Source organism: Bos mutus, chromosome 22 (assembly GCF_027580195.1).
Source record: "Bos mutus isolate GX-2022 chromosome 22, NWIPB_WYAK_1.1, whole genome shotgun sequence".
In the NCBI taxonomy this organism is placed as follows: Eukaryota; Metazoa; Chordata; class Mammalia; order Artiodactyla; family Bovidae; genus Bos; species Bos mutus.
Window position 1 is genome coordinate 4099910 of NC_091638.1, and position 25113 is coordinate 4125022.

A 25113-nucleotide genomic window follows, 5' to 3' on the forward strand; every position below is an offset into this window, starting at 1 on the left:
TAGCCTTGCCTGCCTTGAAAAGGGACCCTTTAAGGAAATATATTTCCTCTGAAACAATTTGTATTATAATGTAGCAGCTGATAGACATGTCAGAATACTACTTGCTATTGGTGGAGAAACACTCTGCCAAGTGGCGATGATTTTTGTTCTTTTTTCTCTGTGTGTATATGTGTGTGTGTGATGTTATCAGGAAAGTGAGCAAAGGACCCATGGATCATAAAGAGATACACAGGAAGAGAAACAGTGCTTTTATTTATTAAGACGACCATAAACCAAAGGGGACAGACACCTCTTTTGATTTTTACAAAATGGATGTATGGATCAGAAGGACTGTATCTGCTATGATAAGTTGGTCGTGGTGATCTGACGACGCCTGGCTTGTTAAGAGCAGTCCTGGAGTAGACTCCAACATTTCTCCAGTACTTACCGTCCTCCATAACCTAAGTAAAAGGTTAGTTTCTAAAGCAGGTCTTGGATTCATTTGGCTTTGGTGTGTTCACAGGTTTTGAAAGCATCCGGGACGCACTTTTTTCCATGCTCACCAGCGAGCTCAGTCCGTCTGCCTGGATTTTTTTCCCCTTTCTCTCCCTTCCTCCCTGCGTCCGCTGGTCCCTCCCAGGGTCTGCCCTGTTTTGTTTCGCAGTGTGGCTTACCTTGAAACTTGGCAGGCAGAGCGGAGAAGGCAGCTCTTGTGCGGGGTGGTTGGAGGGAAGGATAAGGAATCATCCACCGCCCACATCTGAGTTCCCTGGGTTCAGCGGCAGCGGCAGCAGCTTTGCTACAAAAACCGCTTTGCTATTCGAGATAGCCAGCAGAGGGAATCGCAACTTTGCTGGCAGCAGGGGTTGAAGCAGCCTTTTTTTTTTTCTTGGAGGAAAGACTGCAGCCTTCTGGACTGCGTACGCTGCTCCCTGGAGGGGCTCTCCGGGTCCCACCCACTGGCTGGAAGGAGGGGACGTGAATGAAAGGCCAGGACAAGCCCCGAACACCATGTCACTCTGGGAGGGACACAGCAGCAACTGAGCTGTGCAAGGTTTTTTTTTTTTTTTTTTTTTTTTTCCTTTTCTTTTTCTTTCTTTTTCTCCCCCTCCCTTTTTTTTTCTTCTTTCTCTTTCTTTCTATTTTTTTCTTTTTCTTTAAGGTGGGGAAAGAGACACCCAGGAGACAGGAAGCTGATCTGCAAGATTTCCGAGTTCTGCTAAAAGGACTTTGATTTTTTTTTTTTTCCTTTACAAACGCTGGCAATTGACATCACTACGGACAGCCGGGTAGAGAACAAACTGCCTCCTCCCAAGTGGACCCCAGGCGTGATCTGGGGAGACTGTGTGGGGTTTTTTCCTACGGATCCCCGCCTCTTTCTCTTTTTGGTGTGTTTCTTTTTAAAATTCTTGCTGTGTTGGAACTAGCGAGTGCTGGAAGACTCTCGGAAGCCTCATCAGTCATCGGGACTGTCAGGAATAGTGGTTCCAGGGGAAGCTCGGCCTGGGGCACAGAGCCTGTCATCCAGTTCCCTGCCTCGGAGATAGCGATTCCAGCTACATGGGCAAACGCCTGGATCAGCCACAAATGTACCCCCAGTACACTTACTACTACCCTCATTACCTCCAAACCAAGGTATGGCGTGCCCCACAGCCTGGCAGCAGTGGGGTGTCCTTCTGCACTTGGGGTGGGAAGCAGACAGGCGTGTGAATTACGATTAACCGCCCCCTCCCCTTATCCCCACCAGCTCTTCCTGCTTCTTTGAAATTAGTAACGTAGCAATGGAGTTAATGAAACAGAGAAGGAGATGAGAAGAAAGCAAGCCCAGAACTGGGGCTTCCTCTTTAAGGAGAGATAATAGTTGCACTCGAGTTCCTTTGTTGTTGTTTGGCCATCTCCATGTTCCTGATGCCTGCCGAGCCCTCGGCAGACAGGCAGGGTTGTTAAAAGCAGATCATAACAGTGATGATCGGGCACGACAATGCAGTTTCAGGGGCTTTTCTGGTGAGCTGTTCTTTGTTTATGGCTCTGAAAGGGTTCTTCCTACTGGATAGGACATGCCGGGGTTGGCGGGGGGGACTCAAACTTTTAATCGCTAAGTGTAGAATGAAAGACAGGCGTGGGAAGGTATACAGCAGCGAACTCAAGTCTCAGACGAGTTTGTGTGGGCGCGTTTTTTATTTTCCTATGGCCTCAAATATTTTATTTTATATTGAAGATGGTCAGAATGCCAGAGAGTAAATTTAGGAGCTTCACCGTAGATGTTCTTTACTTTTAGAAGCTTGGTGTTTCTGTGTTGGCTACGATCAGAAGGCCTGGGGCTTGAAAGGGGATGAAATAGAGTGATGATAATTAGACATGAATTGGTTAAATGGTTTAGGCTTTCCGTGTGTGCTCAAGCGATCATGAGGGGGCCAGTGGTAAGCCCACGTCACTGAGCAGTGGGTCGTGCCAACCATGAACTTTATCCTGCAGTTCAGACATGGTAGACTCTCAGGTGTGAAATCACTGCTCCAATTTGTCAATTACATTCGACTTGATTTGGGGGGAGGGGTGGGGATGTTGCTTGTTCCCCCTTGAATGCATGGAGTGTATTTCTTTATGCATGATATTATTTTGCATTGTATTAGCCGTACTCTACTGGGCTGTTTATAATAAATAAACACGCAGGGAGTGAACAAGGCGTGCCTGAGTGATATGAGCTGTCACCGGGTCTGGGTGCCCTGGATAGGGTTTGGTAATCATGCCGTGGTTAACTCTCATTTACTCTCTCTCACCAAACAATGCCGATTTGTAAACCAAAGCAGGCAGCAGACTTTCAGTATTATATTAAAGATTGTTCTTTTTTTCCCTTCCTTCCTTAGTCGCTCTATAATTTGCCCTGCCCCTGCAAGGTCGACTCACACTGCTTTTTGCCTTTGTGAGCCTTTAGTTTGGGCTGCTGCTGAAATAAATAGACCAGCCCTCCTGCTCCATCGGCTGGAGTTTTAACCCTTTAGGGGATTCCTTAAGGAAATGGTAAAGCAAGGACAAGTTACAAACGGGAAATTTATAGTCATTTCTCATCCCCCAAAGAAACAAAAACACACTCAAGGGTTGCATGAAAAATATCCAACATTCCATCCCTTTTAGTCATTTGGCTAAATTTTTCCAAATGTTTCAAAATTCATGCTTTCTTTTTTGGTTCTTATTTTCTACCATGAAGTCTATTCAGAAAAGAAACTTTGCATCAAAATGAATGGAATAAATGGAATGATGGCTTTTTGACTTAGGATTTCTTTTAACCTATTACTAGCAAGAAATAATGTCGGGCACTTTATATTAAAGATACATAGCTACACTGGTGGGAAGTATGTGTGTATGTATGTGTGTGCATGTGTGTTTGGGGTAAAAAGGAAACGTGGGGTGTTGAGGAAAAGAGATCCAGAAAAATAGAGAGGGAGTTAAAAAAAAAATCTGATTTGGGATCTTCTGCAGTTTAGTGCTGTGTAGACAGGGAGCATCTGGATCTTGTTACTTTCAAGCGAGTCAAAGCCATCAACTTCTAGAACATTTTTAGAGAAGTTAGATCCATTAGGCGACCTCAGCTGATATTTGGGTAATCAGGTCAGGGTGGTAGAGTGTATAAGATCAGTTACTCTGGCTATCATGGTGGTTCATATTGATCATTACATTGTAACATTCTGACAGAGCTGTGAAGTCGTCGAGTATTCTTACCCTGGCTCTGAAATGACAGGCATTAATGACATTCCTGGAAGCTGAAGATATGAAAATATGCCCTCTATGGGAATGTGGGCACTCAGGGAGAGGAAGGAATGGTCAGTGTACAATATTTTAAAATATAGGAACTTTCCAACAGTGTGAACACAGTATAATAAAGTCTCATCATGCTCCAGTATAGTGTGAAAATAATTGGGTTATCTTAGTAGCACTTTTTGCTCCTTTTTCGCTTATGTCCCAAAATATAATCTATAGTAATTTTGAAGTAATTTCATGCATCTTAGATTTATTTGGTAAACGTAGGTGGAATTCCATAAAATCCACTGTCCTTCCTGCCTTAGCTTGTAGGTAGAATCCAATTTTAAAATCATTGCTATTTAAAATCACGCTGATACATAAAGAACATTTATGCTTGATAAAATTAGAATTCTATGGTTGACAACCAAATCATATTGTGGCGACACCATGCCTTAAACTATTCTCTAAATGCAGGTGCTTTTAACTCAGGCACAAAAGCCTTTTGCTGACATTAGTTTTGGGTGGAAAATCTTCATGGGATTTTACAGAACTAAAATGTTTATTATTGTATTCATTTAGAAAATGCCAAAATACTGAGCCTTCGTTTTCTACCTGAATATGTATGTCAGATGCAGCTACTATTCTCTTATGATGAAAGAAAATGAAAATGGATTTTGAAATAAATGCATTTGTCTTCCACTTCCTAAAATGCACTTAAAGTTGTAGAAAAAACTTGTGATACTTCCCTGCCTATTCTGTTCCACTTCTTACCCTTCACATTAGAGTCAATCTCTTCACTTTGTTGCTTAGAAAAAAAGAAAGCATGAAGATATTTATGCTTTTCTTTCTTTGAATAAATTTCCAGATGCCTAAAATGTTATATTAGAAAAACATGAGTCAATCAAACAAAAGGAAAACCTGTGGCTGACTTGTAGCTTACTCTCCCAGACCTACACTTAAAGTTGTCACTTGTCAATTTTCTTTTTGACCATTTTTTTTCCTACCCAAAGAAGCAATTTCTAAAAAGAACATTACTTTTGTTTAGAAGTAATGAAGAAATCTTGGTGACATGTCACTATATTTAAATAAGAGACGTAACTGGATTTCTAAAAAAAAGTTTCAGGAAACCAAATTTGCCGTTGGAAGACCACCCAGAATAATTAAGTTTTAGAGAAAAGAGACCAGAAAATTATTTCTTAGCTGAATGATATGTAATGATGTGTGATTAAGTTGTCTTGTAATATTTCTCAAGGATTTTGTTACACCGTATTTCCAATAGCCAACCTGTTGGTCTTATGATCCAGGGTGAATTTCAGTCTGAATTTGAGGTACTTTGTGGGAGGGTGTTTCTTGGAAGAACAAGTTGAATGGGGCAAACTAAAAAGAGTTAAAACATGGTCACAACCTGGTCAATTGATATTTTGTAGTTGAGAAATAGATATTTCTCTCATATGTGATATTTGGAAGACTTTAGTCATTGTGAAACTTTAAAATTCACACAGGCACAAACAGAAAGTTTGTCTTTTCTTCCTTTCCCACACTTATACCAAATCACTACATTTCTCCTAGTTTAGTGCAGTTTCTCATCAGTCTGCCCGCTGCCTTTGGCCATCTGCTTCCCGAGAAGACCTTGAAGAAAGGGCTTCAGACTGCAGTACCCTGACAAGGGTTCCCTAACTGGTGGGTCTCAGATTCTGCTCAGAGCCTGGTGTGAAGTTGGGGTCAGGTGGAGGAGCAGTTCTCCACCAGCACACTGACTTTAAGCTGAATTTCCAGCCATCTGCAGCTGGACAGCTGCCCAGCTCTGAACGTCTAGCTGGAGCCCAGTTGTGCCATGAAAAGAGCAGATGCTTGAAAGCACAAGGCTCAGCGGGTCGGCAGAGAGAGAGGGAGGCTCCTGTGGGGCCAAGATACTCTTACAGATGTGAATGTACAGATCCTGCAAAAGCAAAACAAAACAACCCTTCTTCACACATTCCTTGCACATGAAAACACAGAAAATCTTGCAGAGGGAGGGAAGGAGTTTAGAATTTCCTTCATACTTCCTGTCCCAGATTTGCATTGATAGTTGGACTTGGTAACTTGCCAGTTACCAACCAGCTTTGTACATTTCAGGCTTGAAAACTCCCAAGTACTGTTTTCCTTTGAGAGGCTGAAATGTACAAAACTGGTTTTCTGAAAATCTTCCAGCAAAAGAATTTTTAGAAATAACTCCAAAAATTTCTTTCCCTGTAGGAGGGTGATACGATAGTGTGGAACGATGATCCATCGTGTCTCATGTTAGAATGTATACTATTGTAATTGGTTTAAAAAGAATGTGTATTATTGTAATTGGTTTTAAATGAGAGAAACATAATAAGAAGCTACCCTCCCTTTTCAGTTTTTTTTTCCTTTTACTCTTACAAATCTTTGTTACTGTTGAAGTTCTTTTCTCTAATGTAGTCATCATTTTCACAACACTATGTCTAGTGCCTACTAAAAGGAGTAGAAAGGTAAGAAAGTTCATGTTTTTTTTGTTTTCCGAAATAATCCCAAGCTTAAGAGAAACACCGTGTATGTTGCTTTGAACAGTATCTTTCCAACACATTTTCCTTTCACTTTCTCTCAATTTGGAAAAAAGAAAAAACAGAATTTCAACTCAAAAATATTTCCATGAAGTAATAAAATGTAATTGAGTGTTGGAGGTAGAGGCCGTGTGAGGAAGAGGCCAAAGAGAAGGGAGGATACACGTCATTTCAGATCTCTCTGGCTCCAGGAATTCTGAAAAGCTTTGTTTTTGTACTAATATGATTTACACAATCCTTTCTGACATTATCAGTCTCTTTGGCAGAGAGAGGGCTCGGTCACAATGATGCCCGTGCCAGATTCTAAGAAAACCAGGCTTTTCCTTTAAAAGAAAATCTTTGGAGTCTTGGACTTCTTATTCAGAGTAAATGGTTGATGTTTATCCAAAATTGGCTTCGAGTACTACATTAAAATTGTGTTTTGTAACAGTCTCATAAGCCACAGCTGTATGTGATTAAATAGTGTAATATCAAAAGCATGTGAAAAGAGACATTTTTATGCTATAGCTGTTCACAGCAAGAGTACAGATGGGGCTGAGGGGAGACGAGAGCAGAAACGCACTTGTGTGTTGCGATAAGTGTGTTGTTGAGGATATGAGTTATGATATGTGTATGGAGGGTACGTGCTGCTATTTTTGGCAGCAGTGGGAAAAATGCTGAACTATTTTGGATGTGATTAAAAATATGCTCTTTGAAAATGGAAACTGACATAAAATACCAACTTTAAATATGGAATGTCATTTCATCCCAAAATGCATAGTTACTGAATGGATCTGAAGGCATTGCAAATGGAAAGATAAAAGTTATTCCTGTGAAGCACACATTCAAAAAGCAAAAGTGAAGAAGTGTTCCTTCTGTTTTGAAATAATAAATACTTTTTTTTTTTTTTTTTTTTTTTTGCTACTTTTCATCTATGGAACTATTGTAAGAAAACCTGCAGGACATTTATCCCTAAACAAAAGAGTGATAAAAGGATCCTCAACTAGGAGCAATATAGGTGGCAGTGTGATTCTTTTCTAAGATGTTTGAAAATATGAGGTTAGGATATGAGTATTAATCTTCTGTTGCTGGTGTCAAAAATTACATAGTTAAACAAGGAGACACAGCTTTTGCCTCTGTTTCTTTAGCAGATATGTTACAGTAAAGAGGCTTTAACTACAAAGTTTCTGAAAAAATGTTTGTTCATGGAAACTTGAATCTCTAGTCTTCTAGAGATTATCAAGCTACAGGATTACCAATACTAAAGATTACTAAGTGATCGTTTTCAGGGCCTTGAAAAAGCCCATAGAATTGGCTGTTGATTTTCATATGTCAAACATTCAAAAGCAGTTTGAAAAAGTCAAAAAGAGGGGTGGACCGAGATAAGTTGAATTCTTTTTGGTTTTTAATTTTTCTTTTTAAAGGTGGTGTTGGCAGAGAATTTGTTCACATAACAGTTTTTTCTGTGTGGATTTATTGGTCAGGAAATACATAGAACCTGGAATCATAACTGAAAGCACTTTTGCTGTTCAGAACATCAACCTTTAGTGTACAGCCAACTCTAGAGAACAGAGAATGAATTTTAAGACATTCATCCTGCTTTTCTTTGGGAGAATTCTCTGATTTGTGTGTCAATGAGTTGGTGTCTGGGACAAGTTCCCTGCGATCCCTTCTAGGCTTAGTGTCTGTGACTCTTGCTTGGAGATAGATGAGACTGCTTGGATGTGTTAGGGGTATTTAGCAGATGACCTCGGATTTGTGCCACTGATTTTTGTTCAGGTCCTCGGTGCTTTCTACAGAGCAGATCAATTGCTGCTTCGTCGACTCTGGAGACTTGGCACACATAATTATCTGCATCCTTCACTACATCTAAATCCGGAGAACCCAGAGAAACACCCCCATCACCGTCACCCAGGAGTGAGTGGAGAGCAGTTCCCAGGGGTGGGGCCAGGCTACAGGCACTATTTAATCACCATTGTTGGCTTTGTTGTGGTTCAAGTTTTCTTCCTTGAGTGCATAAAATTAGGCCATGTCCAAAGACTTGCTCTCTCCAGGTGTCATAAGAGCTGAATGGTTATGCATGTTTGGCTAAATCCGTTGATCTCATTAAGATCCTGACAGCCCTAGTTTCGTGAATGAATCTAGGAGCTCCTGTACATGTGGAAATAACAAGCGATAGATGAAACACTATTTTGACTAGAGTTTGCCAGTCCCTTAATTTCTGAATAGTAGGCTTTAAAGCATGAGGGGAAAATGATTTAGTAATCAGAGTGCATGGTATCATAGGAGAAAAATCATAACTTCTCCAGGACACATAAACAAAAACATTCTCTTTTCCTCTTCGCACTGGGTACCCTTCTGAGTCCTCCCCAAGTCCCTGTGAGCTGAATTAATGAAAGTAAATGGAACCTTGAATTTTGTTTTTATGAATGACTGTGCCATGCTTAGCTGCTCAGTCGTATCCGACTCTTCGACCCTCTAGACTGTAGCCCGCCACCCTCCTCTGTCCATGGGGATTCTCCAGGCAAGAATACTGGAGTGAGTAGCCTATCCCTTCTCCAGGGGATCTTCCTGACCCAGAAATTGAACCCAGGTCTCCTGCATTGCAGGCAGATTCTTTATCAGCTGAGCTACCAGGGAAGCCCTTATGAATGACTAAGAAATACCAAAATTAAGCTAGATTACATACACAGTCAAGGCAACTTTGATAATGTTCTTCCCCGTTGTGCAGAAAGTAAGGTAAAACAGAAGAAAACTCAATCTTATGATATTCTAAATATTGGTGGTAATTGTTTTGGGCAACTAATTTTTAACTTGTTCTTGATTGTGCTTTTCCATGATTATGCTGTAGGGTTAAGACATTGGCATGTATTACCAGAGGCAGGGGACCTTTTCCTTGTCTCATCCTTAACTGGTACTTTTCAAGCTGAGTATGGATCACATACAGAATTTAATGAGGATTTGAAAGGATTCGTCCTATTTTTATCTGGGGACTGCTGTCTACTTATCTTAGTCATATTTCTGATGGATGACAATTTAGTGAAAAGGAAAATGGAAGACAGAATGCTAACTATCTGGTTTTCTGGAACTACTTAAGGTTTTTTAAAAGCATTTTTTATGTAGGCAAGTCATATCTGAGGCTATTACTGATGTCTGTATACTCTTCAGTTACCCCTTTCAAAACTTATTCACAGAGATTGGATGGTGGCACCCTGAATATCACTTAGAAATAAGATAACTTGAAATTCAAGAAAATATACTTCTTTTTTCTTCTTCTTTATTTTTTAATTTCTTTTCTTTCCTCCCAAGCAAATAGTCCCAAATGAATTTGAGTGGATGATGTATTTGAAGCAGTGTGCACAAAGATTAGAGGAAAACTGGAGACCATTTTCAAGGATATCATACAAGGAAAACCTATGACATATCCATGATGTTGAATTTCTTCCTGAGAGAAGAGAAAAATACTTTTCCTTTTTTAAGCTTGGTGCTAGTCCCTTGAAGGGTTATGACAGCTCCTGGATTAGCCTTGGTCTTGGCTTTGAGCCCCTGGGTGTCTTGTCAGGCACACCAGTCAAGACTGTGCCTTCAGAAATAAGGATGCTGTGTTGTAATCTGGGTTACAGGGAAATCTGAGAAGAATAAATTTCTGACGTTCTTTTCTCAATTTATTCCAAAAAGTTAACCATTGAATCTAAACTCTATTATTCATGTTAGGAAACAACTGGGCTTGTGTTAGCCATAGGAACATTTCCCTTTCTGGCCAGAAAGGGAAAATTTCTCTTTTTAACTTTGTTGATAAGTTAGAAAAAGATAAGGAAAAAGTGCAAGGGAAGAGGTCAGTGAACAGGGAAGAATTTTGATGTTTTTAAACAATTTTATTGAAGTATATTTGATTACACGTTTGTGTTACTCTCAATTGTATAGCAAAGTGGTTCAGTTATACATAAATATTCTTTTTCACAGTATTTCTCATTATGGTTTATCACAGGATATTAAATATAGTTCCCTGTGCTATACAGTAGGACCTTGTTGTTTATCCATGATCAGGGAAGAATTTTTTTTCCAAGTTTAGCGATATCCTCTAAGAAGGAGAGAGATGAAGGGTCATTCTAAATTCTTCGTATTCTCTGAACACATTAGGAAGCCCCCACTTCTCAACAGATATATTAAACATATTAAAGCGTACTCACATTCCACATCAAATTAGATTTTTTGCAATAAAATATTGAAAGAGTTTTTGTAGTTTTGCTGCTGAAACTCTCTGGGTATGAGTAAATTATGTGCGCTTGTGAATTTATGTACACTTATCATGTTGCATATGCAGGTGTTCTCACAAAATAGAAAAATCTAATCTACAGATAGATTTTCTTGAGGTACAAAGAAAGAGTATTTTGGCCTCTACTAAATAGAACAATGAATAAAGTTGACAGTGTATTATGCTTTGTAGAAACAATTGTTTGCTAATTCTGGTTTCACAGTTTTCTTTTTTGTTTAGAGGCAAGATATTTTTCTTATCTTGCCAGTGCTTTTGTGGGTCCTTAAAGTGTTCAGAGGATCTGAAAAGCTGGCTGTATCTCTGCCTACTGTGACCTTTCGACATTCAAGATATCTCTGTATTTTAGTAATCCCAAATTTCCGGGGCGGGACATGTGTTTAAACAACACAGTCTATTGGAAAATGTCATTAACATTCTTTGGCTAAAATATGTCACAAGCAGACACATTGCATTGACCCTTGGCAGTGACAGCAATCGAGTGTTCCAGATCTGGGTGCTGGGTCACAGAGTTTTCTTATTATATAGTCGGTGGAATTGTTTATCGATTGGAAAGAAAGAGAGCTTGACTGGTACAGGTGTTTCCATGGGCTCCCAGCTTAGGGTTCAAACAGGAGGCAGGTCCCTGGCACAATAGTTATTTTATGGCATAATCTTTCTAAATAATCATCATCTTTCTTCTGTCTCTAAATAGGATCATGGGATTTTTACATGTATCAAAACGGCCACCTCCTCCTGTTCCCCAAGTCCATGGTCATTCACCCTGAATGACTTCTTTTTAGTTTGCTTCCAGAGGGCCCTGTCAGCCCTATGGCATCTCTGTGCCTCTGAAAGCGGACATGCCTGCAGAGATGCGTGCCCCAGTCAGACCCCCCATGACCGCTACAAGTGAGGGGCATCCTGAAGACACTGCTTCTCTAGCCCTAAGCCACATGTGATACTCCCTTCACTTTTATTCTGATTTTTATTGTTTTCAGTAATACAAAACAACAACAACAACAATAAAACGGATCCAGAGCATGGCCTTCTCCCCTCACCTCAGCCAAGAAGGAGTTTTCTCTGGCTCTCCAGCCCCCTGCTGGAGAGCCATGCTCACACCTGAAAACTCCCTCCCCTCCACAATCTTGAAGGACATATTCTCATTATCACCCAGTGTTTTGATTCTCCACCGAATTATTCATTTTTTCCCCTGGCAATCTAGCCAGAATCTCACCAAATTTCATCAGCAGATTCAACAAATAAGCTGAGATTTCTCTCTCACAAACATAAAACACACACATATTTCTGGAAGCACTAAGAATTGCTACAGTGGTTCTGCTTTTATCTGAGGCTAGATGATCACTGAGAAATCTGGAGGGGCAAATAAGGAGATATATAACCGTTCTTTTCAGGTCTAGTAAATTTTTTTTGCTACCAGTGGATGGCAGAAAGGGATGAGTCTTATCAAAATATGGATGACTAATAACTTTCACTTTCTTTCAAAAATGTGATATCTTCATCTGATCTAATAAGATATATTGAAAATATATTAGGCAAGATAGATATCAATTCTTTGTTCTCCATTATTTGTGATCGAATTTTTTAGAAATATCATTGATAGATTGACTCTAATTTTCCCCCCATTTATTTCATAATTATTGGTTATATCATGGAAATTCTAATGATCCTCAGAGCTTGTACTGATGAAGCTGTCAATGGTATGGTAAAAAAAAAAATGTCAGTTTCATGATTTTAATTTTACAAGTGATTTATGAGAGGCACCAAGAAAGATAAAACAGAAGAAGAAATAGAAAATAAAAGGCTGAAATTACCAAGCTTTAATTTATTTTTGGAAATTTCTGGAATCTGACTATTTGCTTTTCCAAAGGCAAAGGGTAAGGGCTGTTTGACAAAGAAGTGATAGTTTAGGAAAACTGAAGAACCATCCTTGGGGGAGAAAAACACTTTAATATGACTATATTAATAGAATTAGACCTGGAGGAGTCATGTAGCTGAGATTTTTGGTGTCTTGTGAAAAAGGGAAAAATCAGTGCTTCTGAGGACAGCTTCGTGCTTTGTTCTGCCCGCACATATTAATGCCCTTGCTAACATACAGCACCTGCTTTTCTTGTTCTGATTTACTCATCACTCATGCCCACGGATGCCCCAGATAAAAGCCTTGTTGATGCTTTGGACTGGATACAAGGGTGTTTTTTAGAAGGATTTCGAAATAAAATTTTTGCATGTATTTTGGAATTTCTGTATGTAAACCGTTCACATAAAAAATTTCTATCTGCTCAAAAATATAACCATGAGTGAAGTTATGTTGTTCTGTGTAGAAGGGATATGGCTTTGAGAGGAGTAACCCAACAGCGTAAGTGATAAAACCAGCAAAACTGTATTGGCGTGAGAATCACACAATGCAAAGTGCTGACCACATGCATGATGTTTGAGGGCGGTCGTGTGCCCAGGGAATCCATGGAGCCATTGAATTGAAGATATGAATGCAATGATGTTTCAGTGTCCTGGCAATCAGGACATTTGTAGGTTACAGGGTAGGTCCTTTTGAAAGAGTGTCTAGACTTCAACATGGTCATTGAGGTTTAGATCAGTAGAGATCCAAGAAAGATTGGCTGGTACTGTCATTATTATTCATGGTCTGTCTCTTCTGCCAAGTTCCTTGCACTGATTTCTCCATCCTTACTCCCTTTAGGATGTCTGCTTGCAGTGACCTCATGTTTACACTGCATTCTCTCCGTTTCCCTACCTCTCCCAGATCCTCCTCCCTGGGAAGCTACCCCTTTTCTTTCTGCATCACAGCTTCCAGTGCCCTTGCACGTTACTTTCCCTCTCAGCCCTTTCCCCTCCTCAACTTCTCTGCTATGGATTTGCCTTCCTGGCTCCTGGCCTTTAACTCCTAAACTTCTGCTTCTTTTTGTTCTCTTTCCTCTTGGTTCCCTCTTATCATTTTCATTATTGCTTTCTGTTTTGTGTTGCTGTTGTTGTTTGTTTTTTCTATTTGTTTCCAAGGTAGAGTTGGATTGGGTTTTGTCTTTGTTTTCTTGCTTGGTTGTAAATTTATTTCTGGCTTCCAAATGTACCTTTGCTCATCAGGATCAGAATTGTATCAGGGTTATTCTGTGAAGCCCCTGAGGACTAGGACCACAGGGTCTTCATCTATGAATGCCCCGCGGGATCCGGCAGAGTGCCTGGTGCAGGCTGAGTGGATGTCCGAAGGATTTTAATACGCGTTAATCCACATCATTCTGTGTGTCTCTGTTGCTGAAGGAAGTGATTTTCAAAACCAGAGATGCTGAATGTTGCATTCACCTCTGCAATGCTTTATGGCAAAAGGCATTTTGTGTACCAGAAGTAAGTCTTCCTAAAGAACCTCTTTTTATTCAATACTTATATCAATTGATGTACCCTACTCCACCTTTTCCCCCTGAAACTTGTGGACCCTGGACTGTTGGCTGGAGATAGGTTGTATACCTAGCTAATGAACATACTGTGGTAGCTAACAGGTGAGCTGAATCAGAAACTAGTAGAATAGATGAGAAGAGAAGGGAAGGGAAAAGCTGCCGCAGTGTTGCTTCCCACGACGCTGGCAAGAACATCAGAACACGTGCCAACTTGGAAGGTCAGACGTGCCTTTCAAAGCCAGTGTAAGTAGCCTAGCCAGTATCTGGAAACTGGGGCTGAGTAAAAGCAAGGAGGTCAGGAGTACATGGCAGTGATGGTGGTTTGAGGGAACTGGAAGGCCATTCCTGAACACCTGCCAAGAATATCCACTCATATATGTGGCTTCCTTCCTTGGTTTGGTGGAGAGTTGGATGTATTAGGAGGTGAACTCAGCAGACGCAGCTAGGAGATGGGTTGAGTACTAGGCCCATCTTTTGGTCTATTTTTTTTTCTTATTCAAGACAGATGAGGACATCCCTGGTGGTCCAGTGGTTAATACTCCATACTCTCATCTCAAGGGGCCTGGGTTTGATTCCTCGTCAGGAAACTAAGATCCTGCATGCCACCCAGTGTGGCCAAAACAAAACAAAATGAGAGAGATGATCTTGACTGTAATAGTCATCTGTTATGTCCCCATACCATGTAAATATCCACAGGAACATTCTTTTTTTAATTAACATTTTGAAAAGACACTTCAAAGATCAAGTAAGAATGACAAAATTCCTATTTTGGGGAAAAGAAAGCCCTAGTTTCCCTTTACAGTTAACCAAGCAGGTATAAGATATGTCTAAAGTAAGGACAGATGATATGAGATGGGATTCGGAGGTCAACTTCAAAGCCTTCCTCATTGAGGAATCTACGGGAACAATAGCCCAGCTGCGGCTGCGAGAACAAACTGTGTTTCTGGTTTGGATGCTTCTTGATTTTTCCAAGTTGTGCTGATTCTCTTATGTTTGTTTGGCAGGAATTTTTTTTTTTTTTTCTCTCATTCTTTTTTTACGTCAAGGTTCTTATTACCATCTGTTGAAACAGTAGTTTCTATACATGTAATTTCCTCAACATTTGGTAAATTTTTCTATTGCAAAATAATCCTGCCTCATCATATCTAGTGAAACAACTCAAGAAAAATAATGGATATATTAACAGTTTTCTTCTGCACACCACATCATTCTGTGACGAAATCTCAGAAATAATGTATGGTAATCACAGGGTCATATGTATTCTTTTATAGCTTTCTTATGTTCATACAAACATACTATCAGATCTGTGGTGTCTGAGATCCGACTGAGCAGGTTATTTTCCTTCCTTTTCAGTGATAGGCATAGTTTGTGCATTCTCCACAGGGCACTAAGCTTGTCTTTTTTTTTTATTGTCAGGGCAGTTGTTTCTAACATGTTTGCATCACATTTTACACAAGTGTTGCCCATCAATGAGCATGGATTTTTTTGCCCCTGTTTTTCCATTCCGAATAATGCTACAATATCTGTACAAGATATTCATTTCAAATCCTGAAAATTAAGTCATTGATCTTCTGAGCAGGGTTGCTTCCTTTTAAACTCTGAAAAAGATTGATATCAGTGCTTAGATTCTTAACCTAGAGTCTGCATCCCGTGGGACTGAGCCACCCCTTTGTGTTGGGCTGAGAAGGTTTATTAAAGTCTACTGCTTTTGGTGAGAAGATGAACCTTCTGACTGATATTTCAGCTGAAAGGGAACCTCTCTCAACTGGCAGAAGCATGAATGTCTCATTTTTTGGTGGCACTCTCACGGGGATCCCAGCAGCGCTTGGGGTCAGCAGGGCTGCCAGCTCATTGCTTCTTGTCCATCCCGTGAGGTCACTCTTATGTTTCCAGACTGATCTCGTTTGTCTGCTACTCATATTCCAAGTTGAAAGAGCAACAGCAGGTGAGGAGCCCAAATCTTCCTAAGTGGTTAGAATCCCACTGAAGCATTTTGGGACTTGAGCAGAGATTTTTGTCCCCAAGGGCTTGAACATCAGGATTTTCCTTTTTATGTCATGATCTTGGGAACACTGAAAAATTATAATTTTTGATAGCCTTCATCTACTGGATGGATTTGGTGTTACTTGACCATAAGGGGAAATATCATGGTTTATTAATTGAGCTGGAGAAGCTGACTCTGGAAAACACTAATGAACCTTGGTGAAATCTGATTGTATTTCTTTTCTTCCCGTGTACTTGTCCTGTTTCTCATTGCCAATATCAGTTTTAATTAAAGTTAAAATGTAGATATAAAAAAAGCATAAAACAAAAGTTTACCTGCAGAACATCTCTGCTGGGTTGATAGAGACATATTTACCAACTGAAATCTGTCTGGAAGACAGTAGATCACAAAGCCTCAACTGTTTGCTTTTCCTGTAAAAAAGGTAGATCAAGGACATGCATTTCTAATTACAATTCTCTTTCATGGATTTTTACTTCTTAGAATTTAATTACATCCTACAAAGTTTGATGGCCGAATTCCACATGCTTCTTGGGAAACTCAGGGAGTTTCCTAAACACAGACCTGCAAAAGTGAATTTTTTTTCTCTTATTTTGTGTATGGGATGAGATGGAGAACTTAGTTCAGCACAGGAAGGCAAATTGAACATTATCTCTTTCTACAACTACAGTACTGACCATTTTTTATCCATGCTTAAAAATCAACAGTATACCATACTTCATATATATTTAATGCAGGTAGAAACATTTTAACCAAGTCTGGAAAAAGAATTTAATAATCAGAAATGAAAACAGCACTTTGGTTAGGTGAAAGGATTCTGAGTGGTCTGGGAGGTCTAAGTTTTTGATTCTAGAACTTACTTTAATACCATTTCCCTGAGTTTCCCTTACCTTTTTATATTTCTGTTTCCTGCCATCTCTTCCCATCACAAGAATATTTTAGTTATTTGATAAGAAATGTCTTGACAGTCAGCATTAGACTAGGAGTAATGTTTCAGGGTTCTGCAAAGAATGCCAATATATTAACATATTATGAAGATGATAAAATATAAATAAGAACCATTAACTCCAAGAGATTGTTATTAGTGATAATGGTAAGATGAGGGGGACTGAGAGGCCTGAAATTGACTTGATCCATGATTATAATGGACCACAAATCCTTATGAGAGTTCAGATCAATGCCTTTCATTGAAACATTTCTCTGTACATCCATTATGTTTCTCCGGCCTCCATCTCTGCCATCAGTTGGACTGAAATCATGTAGAGAGATTTGCTTTCAGTATTTCTCATACTTCTTCCATGAATTATTTTTTATTGTGGTTTTGTTTTGGAAAGCAATGCAGATATTTTTCAGCGCTTCATAGAAAACTCACTGCAGAGTCTGAGATGAATCTATTCAGAAATTGTCTGGTTTTTACATTGCTGTATTTCACAATACTTGCACTTTCCCCATTTACATTCCCTGGATGCTTTTTGTCTCCCAAAGTAACTAAATTAGAGGAGGGAGGGGTGCTATTTTCTTCCAGCCAGCTTACAGAGAACCAGCCCCTGCTTTCTGAGAGCTGTAGCTCGTGTTTAGAAACACTTTGAGTGAGCCTGCACTGGCTCTGGGTGTGGTGTTGGGTTTTAACCAGATAATTTTCCAGACTCTTCTTTGTGGAATGAAAGAATTGAGATTTCTTAGTTTCTCCAGTTTACACTGAGTTTTCAGATATCCTCACACTTGCTCACACATAACATTTCTGAACTTAGTTGTGCTTACTTGTTCATCTTCCAACTGTAATAGCTTCTCTCACCTACATCCGCATGCTCAAAACACACGGACCATCTCAAAGGTCTTCCAGCTGAGTGGCCCTCAGTCCTTGCCCAGCATCTGGTAGGTGCTTGATAAGTGTCAGCTAATGGCATGGAAGTTGTTGCATGTCCTGAACTCTGGTAACACTTACTGATAGACAATTTCTGGGCACGGAACCATTTTTCTTTCTTTTGGTATTCACCAAAAAATCAGCCCCCAGGGGAAAGAATCCTTGTCCTCTTCTTCCTCATCCTGCTTTCAGAACCCACAACAGTGACCTGTACGTGGCAACGCTGGTCAGTTTTCCGTGAGGGAGGAACTGATGCTCTCATTCTCAAAACATCCTTTAATTGACAGCACAATCTGCTGAAGAGTTGAATGAAATTGCTCCATATTTATCTGTGCTTCTGCTGAAGTTTTCTTTGTCCCTTTTTAATTTCAAAATAATATTGTACTTTCAATGCCAAAGATACACACAGAACTAGGAAGGAAGTGTAAAGGTGAAACTCTCCTCTATGCGTTTGGCTTTTTTTTGTTGTTGTTCTGTGAAGTATTTGCTTTATTCTTGCTCATTCTCATGTTTACTGTCAAGTCAACATTGACTTAGTTGAAAAACAAGTGTCTGTTTACACCTGCGTCTCCCACACCTCCATGTTTGTTTGGTCTGAAGACTCCTTAGAAGAGAAGGAAATAAAATTTTTCAGTGTTTGTGCATGGTTGAATTGTACCATCTTATAGCCCAGTGCTATACCAGTTTGTTTCATATCTGATACCTATTAAGGAGGGGTTTGGAACATGGAAGTTCTGAATGTGAAATCCAAGGTGTCAATCAATGCACGTTCATGGAGCGTTTCCTTAGGCTGGCTCTGTATGAGGGGAGCTGCGGTTTGAGATCAGCTGGGACCAGGGACATTTTACTGCAGTGCTTACACCCGGATAAAGGTCTCCTTAAGCACCAAGATACATAGAAGCCGTACATGACTAAAAAATAATTGTGTGCATGTGCAGTTAGGACAAATTGCAAACAAGAAGATACCAAAAGGCCACAAACCAACGCCATTTCTGAGGTTGGAAGCCAAAGCGGGGAGCTGCACATGATGCCTGCACACAGAGCCACTGAGGGGTGGCAGACCCCCCAAGCTGCCTCTGCTGCCCCACTGAGCCTCCGCCCTGTTGTTACCCACCTAAGGACCTGAGCAGGGCAGGGGCATGCGCTCCTGACTCTTGCTTCAGCTCCCTGAAGCCTGGGCCCTTGTGCTCAGTCACTGAGTCATGTCCAACTCTTTGTGACCCCATGAACTGTAGCCTGCTAGGCTCCTCTGTCCATGGCATTTTCCAGGCAAGAATACTAGAGTGGGTTGCCATGCCCTCCTCCAGGGGAGCTTCCCCACCCAGGGATTGAACCCGTGTCTCCCATGTTGCAGGCGGATTCTTTACCATCTGAACCACCAAGGGGTGAGCCTGGGCCCAAGCCCCCTTAAAGCCTTGCCTGAAATTCTCCAATGGCCTCTCATCAATTTCTATTGATTAGAGAGTCTAAGGATCCAGGTCTTGAACAGTTAATTCAAGACAGAAGGAGGTTTATACCATGATTGTTGCTCTTCAGACACTGATCATTTTTTTTTTTTTAAGAAAACAGAGCTGACACATGGAATAAAACGAGGTAATTAGATGCTAAATTGTGTGGCATTGACTTAAAGAGAAGGGACAAGGGCTGTTTGGGCAAGAAGAGCTATGAAGGGAGAAGAGGCTTTGGGGTCAGTCTGAAGGAGAACAAAGGAATCGGGCATTTGGCTTATTGGCGAAGTTGGGGAAGGATGGGCAGGCATTCCTGCTGGAATTAGAGCAAAGACATAACAGAGGTGTGAGGTATGCCTAGGGGGAGACCACACAGCCAAGAGTCAGACTTTGCTAAAATAAAGAATGGGTGGGAGATGGAATTGGTTGGGTTCCCAGAGCTCAGTACTATTTCAGGCCTTTGAGGGCAGAAAAAAAAAGCAAACTATTGTTTAATATTTATACAGGGAGTAGATTTATAAGATTCATTCTCAAGACGTAAAGCATAAATGAATGATAGACTTCAAATTCTTTATTTTAAATGTAATTCCCACTTTTTGACTACAGGTATATTTATACATCTTCATTTAGCAAAATTCTACTATAATTTAAAGTAAAAAGCAAGTAAACAGTCTTATAAAAGTTTGCAACATAATGTTACAAAGGTTTAACATTCTGGAAATAAAATAGGCTCCTACTATTCAATAGGACAAAAAGAAAACAGTCTAATAATAAAAGGGACAAAAATTCACAAATGAGAAAAAAAAAAAAGATATAGCTAACAGGCATGCAAAATTATGTCATTAATAATTAGAGAAATGGTGACCAGTGAGAGAAAATAACAGTGAGAGATTATTTTACAAAAACATTTCTTAATAGCCTGGGTACATTGAGTTACAGGGAGTTAGCTACTCCTAACACTGTTCACTTTCATGCGTTGGAGAAGGAAATGGCAACCCACTCCAGTGTTCTTGCCTGGAGAATCCCAGGGATGGCAGAGCCTGGTGGGCTGCCATCTGTGGGGTCGCACAGAGTCGGACACAACTGAAGTGACTTAGCAGCAGCAGCAGCAGCAACACACTGTTCATATTTGGGGGAATATTAACTCATAAGTAACTTTTGGATCTCAGTTTGAAAGGATGTATCAAAAGTTTTAAGAATGTGCATACCTTGTTATACAGTAAGTTCAATTCAAGAAATAGCTGCCAAGGGGTTAAAGCATATTTCTACATAGGTGCAGCACTGTTTTTAATAGGCAAGATTTTGAGCAATAAAATATTTGGAGTAGATTAAATAAATGTTGGTTTATCTTTACAAAAAACCTCTATGCAGCCATGAAATCGATGCATATAGATGTATTGAATGGAGAAAATGGCATATAGTTAGGCTTTAAAAGTAAGGCATAAGACAGTGCTGAAATACGACTCCAAACCTGCCTTTAAAATCCATATGTGTCCGTGTGTACACGTTTATGCCTGTCCTGTGTTTACCTGTTCCTAGAAAAACACAGGAATGATTGTTTTTTTCTGGGTTTTCGAAGTGCCACATATTCTTAAATACTTTTGAGAGTGAGCTGATGATCACTCAATAATTAACACTGGATGTTTAGTTGTTTCCAAGAAACAATAATGATAAGTGAAGAGGAAGCCACACAGACTAGTAAGTATCTTGATGCAGTTGGCAGAAGGAAGCAATTACGAGTTGTTTCACTGGGAGTGAAGCAACCTACATAGAAAGAAATGTTTGGATTGATTACTAGTATTTTGTAAGAGGTAGTGGTGCAGAAAGGTAACATTTAGGATGTCAAGCTAAACCTGAGTGAGCATAGGCAGGAAAGCACAAGACATCAGGGACTAGAAAAAGGCCAGAGCAGTAGGTGTAGCAGAGGCCATAGCGAGGGGCGGAGAACAATCTAAAAATAGACAGTCCTCCAGTTTGGGACCTAACTTTGGGGTGACAGTGGGACCCCTAGATGAAGATGTGCTGTGGGCAAGGAAGAGGGGCTGAGTGGGAGTGAGTCCAGCAGCAGACACAGGTCGAGGTGAGGTGACACTTGAAGCGATACATGTGAATGTGATAAATGGGAGCGAGGGCCCGCAGCCATGGTAGAGGGGATGCGAAAGAGAGTTCGCATCCTTCCTTCCATCTGTGCCCTGCGTGGACTTCTGGTTTAAGATCGTCTTCAGTATGGTGAAGCTCTTGTTAGGCAAAGAATTCTTTACTATCAAGAGTATTTGAGGAATGAACCTCAGGGAGTTTAGGAAACTGGGCTTGCGGAAACTCAAACTATCTTCAAGTCTGAAATCATCTTTTCCAGGTTTTGACTGTATCCTCACACACAGTTGTCCTTGGCCACTCGCTTCTGACTTTGTTGCCATGATCCGTTCGTATGGACTCATTTCTGAAAAGTTGTATCTAGAGATAACGAGACAGTTGGGGATGTTTCATTTGTTCGTGGGCTTGCTTCGATTATTGGTTTTTATTTATTGGTCTGTTTTCATTGTTCGACCAACTGATTATTTTGTATGGGGTTTCTTTCTCAAGTTGTACTTTAGGGCACTGTTTCTCAGACTTTTGCATACATAAAAAATCCTCTGGCGGGTCATTCTCCCTCCCTCCTCCCCTCCCTTCTTCCTTTCTTTCAGTTCAGACTCAGTAGGTTTAGGGTAGGGCCCAAGCAATATTTCTCACGGTCTTCTGAGTGAAGCTGATGCTGCTGGCCTGTAGACCGCACACTGAATAATACTGTTCCAGGAAACATGATCCTGAAGCTCACTTTCATTTTTACTTTGCCAACTTTCACAAAGAACCATCTGACTACATCACCAAGTACTCTGGTGAAATGTACTGATGGTGGCACTTCCTGATTCTTACACTCTATAGCCATTTATTCAGATTTAAATTTGCCTGTAATTTAAGTAATTCAAATTGTTTTTGTGCTCTCTTGACCCTTGTGCCTTCAGATATCCATGATATGATTGGAAAGAGACTTCAAGGGGAACACAGTGGGTTATCCCCAGGATCTTGGCAAAAAAAAAAAAATAGTTTTCCTTCTGATACTTAAAATTAACTGATCTTCCCAGTTCATATAGAAAAACAATATTTATTCAAGTACGTATGAATCTCTTATGTAACCACTGATTAACCAAAGCTATCTAGAGAAAAAAACCGTTATAGAAAGGAATGACAGTTGAGCACACGTGTGTTGCCTGTCCAAGGGGGAGGGACTTTGAATTCTGAAATCCAAGCATTCTTGCCAATACAGAAGGGATCTCTGCTATGTGACTTAACCTGGTCTGAGGGAAAAAAAAAAAAAAAATCCCCTTTGTCTGTTTTTCCATTTTAAAGCTGCATTTTATTAGCAAACTTCGCATGTTTTTATTTCTGCAAAACGTGAATATGCTGATCATAATGTGTGTGTTATCTAAGATAAATTGGCCTTCTAGTTTGTACATTGGTTTCACGTGAGTTGAGTCAGGTTGAATCTGTCTCCAGAGTTCTGATCAGCCCTGTGTGTGCTGAAAAAGTCCAGTTCCTAAATCTGCAAGGCTGGGTGAACAACCACATTGTACCCTAAGTTCACCGAGAGAGCAAAATGGTGAGTCCTCTGAACAGCCAGCATGCGGGCCTAAATGGAAACTCCTCAGCTTTTTATCTGAGCACTTTGCTTCTGAGCAGTGCATCTGTTCATTTACTAGGAAGCAGATCAGGATACTTTCATAAAACTGAAAAGAACGTTGAAATCAGTAGGGCCAGCCCTTGCATTTCGTCCCTTCCGCTGGGGTCTGATTATCTCTTAAACCTGGCAGTTGACAGTATTTAAAGGCTAGGCTCACCCTCACGATGTTCCGCTACCGGTGGGGTGTGTCTGCTTTGTGGTGTCTTGGTCTGGAGTGTAGTGTTTGGCGTTGGGTTTCGGTGCTAAAGCCTGAGCGAGAATCCATCAAACCTTAACCTCAAGGCCCCTTCCTGAGTTTAATTTAAGAAGCACATATTTGCATTAGAAAACCTGTCTGTTTTGCTTACCTTTGAAAGTGAACTTCCTTTCATTGAATTACTCTTTTTAACCTTTGTAGCACAGGATGACACTTTGTGATAGAAACCTCAAAGAATAAATCCTGTTGACGTGAATATATTCTTCAGAATGTACCAGAGGGAAAATATACATCCGAGTCCCAAATAAGGTTGAATGGATTGTGGGCTTATTGTGCTCAGTCTAGACACTTAAAATTATACTTTCAAATATGCATTAGTTGATAGAAGAGAACAGAGTGTCTTTTTTCTTTTCATAGGGACTCCATATTTATTTGCTTTTATGTTCTGTTATCATGTGAAAATATAGCCTCCCAGGTGGTAAAGAACCCGCCTGCCAGTGCAGAAGACATAAGAGACATGGGTTCAATCGCTGGGTCAGGAAGGGCCCCTGGAGGAACACATGGCAATCCACTCCAGTATTCTTGCCTGGAAAATCCCATGGACAGAGAAGTCTGGCCAGCTACAGTCCATAGGGTTGCAAAGAGTTGGACACGACTGAAGAGACTTAGCAAGCATAATGGGAAAAAGTGATCATAAACACTTGATTCAAATCATTCCCGTCATGTTTGGGTTTCGGTCTGTTTCCTGTCTATAAGAGCTGGATGCAAGGATTAGGAATAACGTTTGCCACTTGCCTGGTATATGGTACTTGGTATGTACTTGAGTAATGGTAGTTATTCTTAAGGAGGGTGTTTTAACGCAAACTGGTGTTTAGAATGGGTGGTGAGACTCCAGGCAGAGGCTCCAGGAGAGTCTGTGGACTCACCGCCTGTTAGCGCATTCCCTGCCTTCCTCAGCTTCTTACAGTCAGACCCACGGAGACCAGAGCCCCGCAGACAATCCTGCCCTGCCTTTTCTGGTCTAAGAGGGCTGTCACAGCTCTTGGCGCACCGCTTGGAGGATACTGGAAATCAACTGCTCACCCAGGTGTGGGCTGGAGTCAACTGACCGCAGCCCTGGCAGTGCCTGGATTTCCACACGAGACCACCTCCGGTTAGAGTCTGCAGATTTCTGTGCTTCCCTCACCCACCCCCCACTAGATGTCCAGTTATTCTACCCAACCTTCCTGTCCTCCTAGGGTGCTGTGCGGTTCATGGGGAGGCTCTTGATCCCCCGCAAGGGTAGATGCATCCTCCTTATGGAAATCTCATCTTTTACTGCATCCCCGGATCCCGGCTCTCCCTTACCTCACCTCTCAGATGCACAGATATGGCCTCTACTGACTTGACCTTATTTCCCCTCCCACCTAATGAACATTCGCAGTGACTGTTTCTGGAAACATCCTCTGAGTTTGCCCTGTAGAAACCACCCTTACGACCAGCCACCCACCTGTGACCTCATCCCCTACCCCTCTCCCCCTCACCTTTTCCTGTTTCGGCCACAGTGGCCTCCTTTCTGATGCTCCAGCACACCGAGGCCTTGGCAAAAGCTGTTCCCTTCACCTCGACTCTGCCCAGTCTGAACAGGAATGGTATATTCTCGCTGGTCAAGTCCTAGTTTAAACCCTTTTGCTGACCATCTAGAGTAAAAGCATCCCCCACTCAGGCTCCAGTGCTTCACATTATTTTGATTCCCCATGACACACAGAGCTCTTACTGTTACTGGATATTTTTCTTATTTATTTTCTTCTTTCTTTACTCTCTCCCTTCTCTATTAATAATCTCTGCAAGAACACAGATCTCTTCTATCTTGTTCTCTGCTGTCCCCAGAACCTAGAACCAAGGGATACCACAAAGAAGGTGCTCAGTTAACATTTATTGAGTGAGTAACCAGTTGCCCATTAGGTTTCTT

At 40.8% G+C, this 25113-nt stretch overlaps 1 protein-coding gene across 11 annotated transcripts in view; it reads left to right on the forward strand.

Annotated features, from left to right (window-relative positions):
• The first annotated feature begins 220 nt into the window (after nucleotides 1-220).
• RBMS3 (RNA binding motif single stranded interacting protein 3) overlaps nucleotides 221-25113 on the forward strand; it is an 804674-nt gene continuing 779781 nt past the window's right edge. For 10 of the 11 annotated variants that reach the window (XM_070360553.1, XM_005901197.3, XM_070360557.1 and 7 more), the window contains exon 1: nucleotides 867-1614. In XM_070360553.1, coding sequence (XP_070216654.1) covers nucleotides 1540-1614 — 75 coding nt within the window. In that variant the 5' untranslated portion in view covers nucleotides 867-1539. Of the gene's footprint in view, nucleotides 452-866; nucleotides 1615-25113 lie in introns of those variants that run through there. The other variant, XM_070360554.1, reaches the window with a different exon arrangement.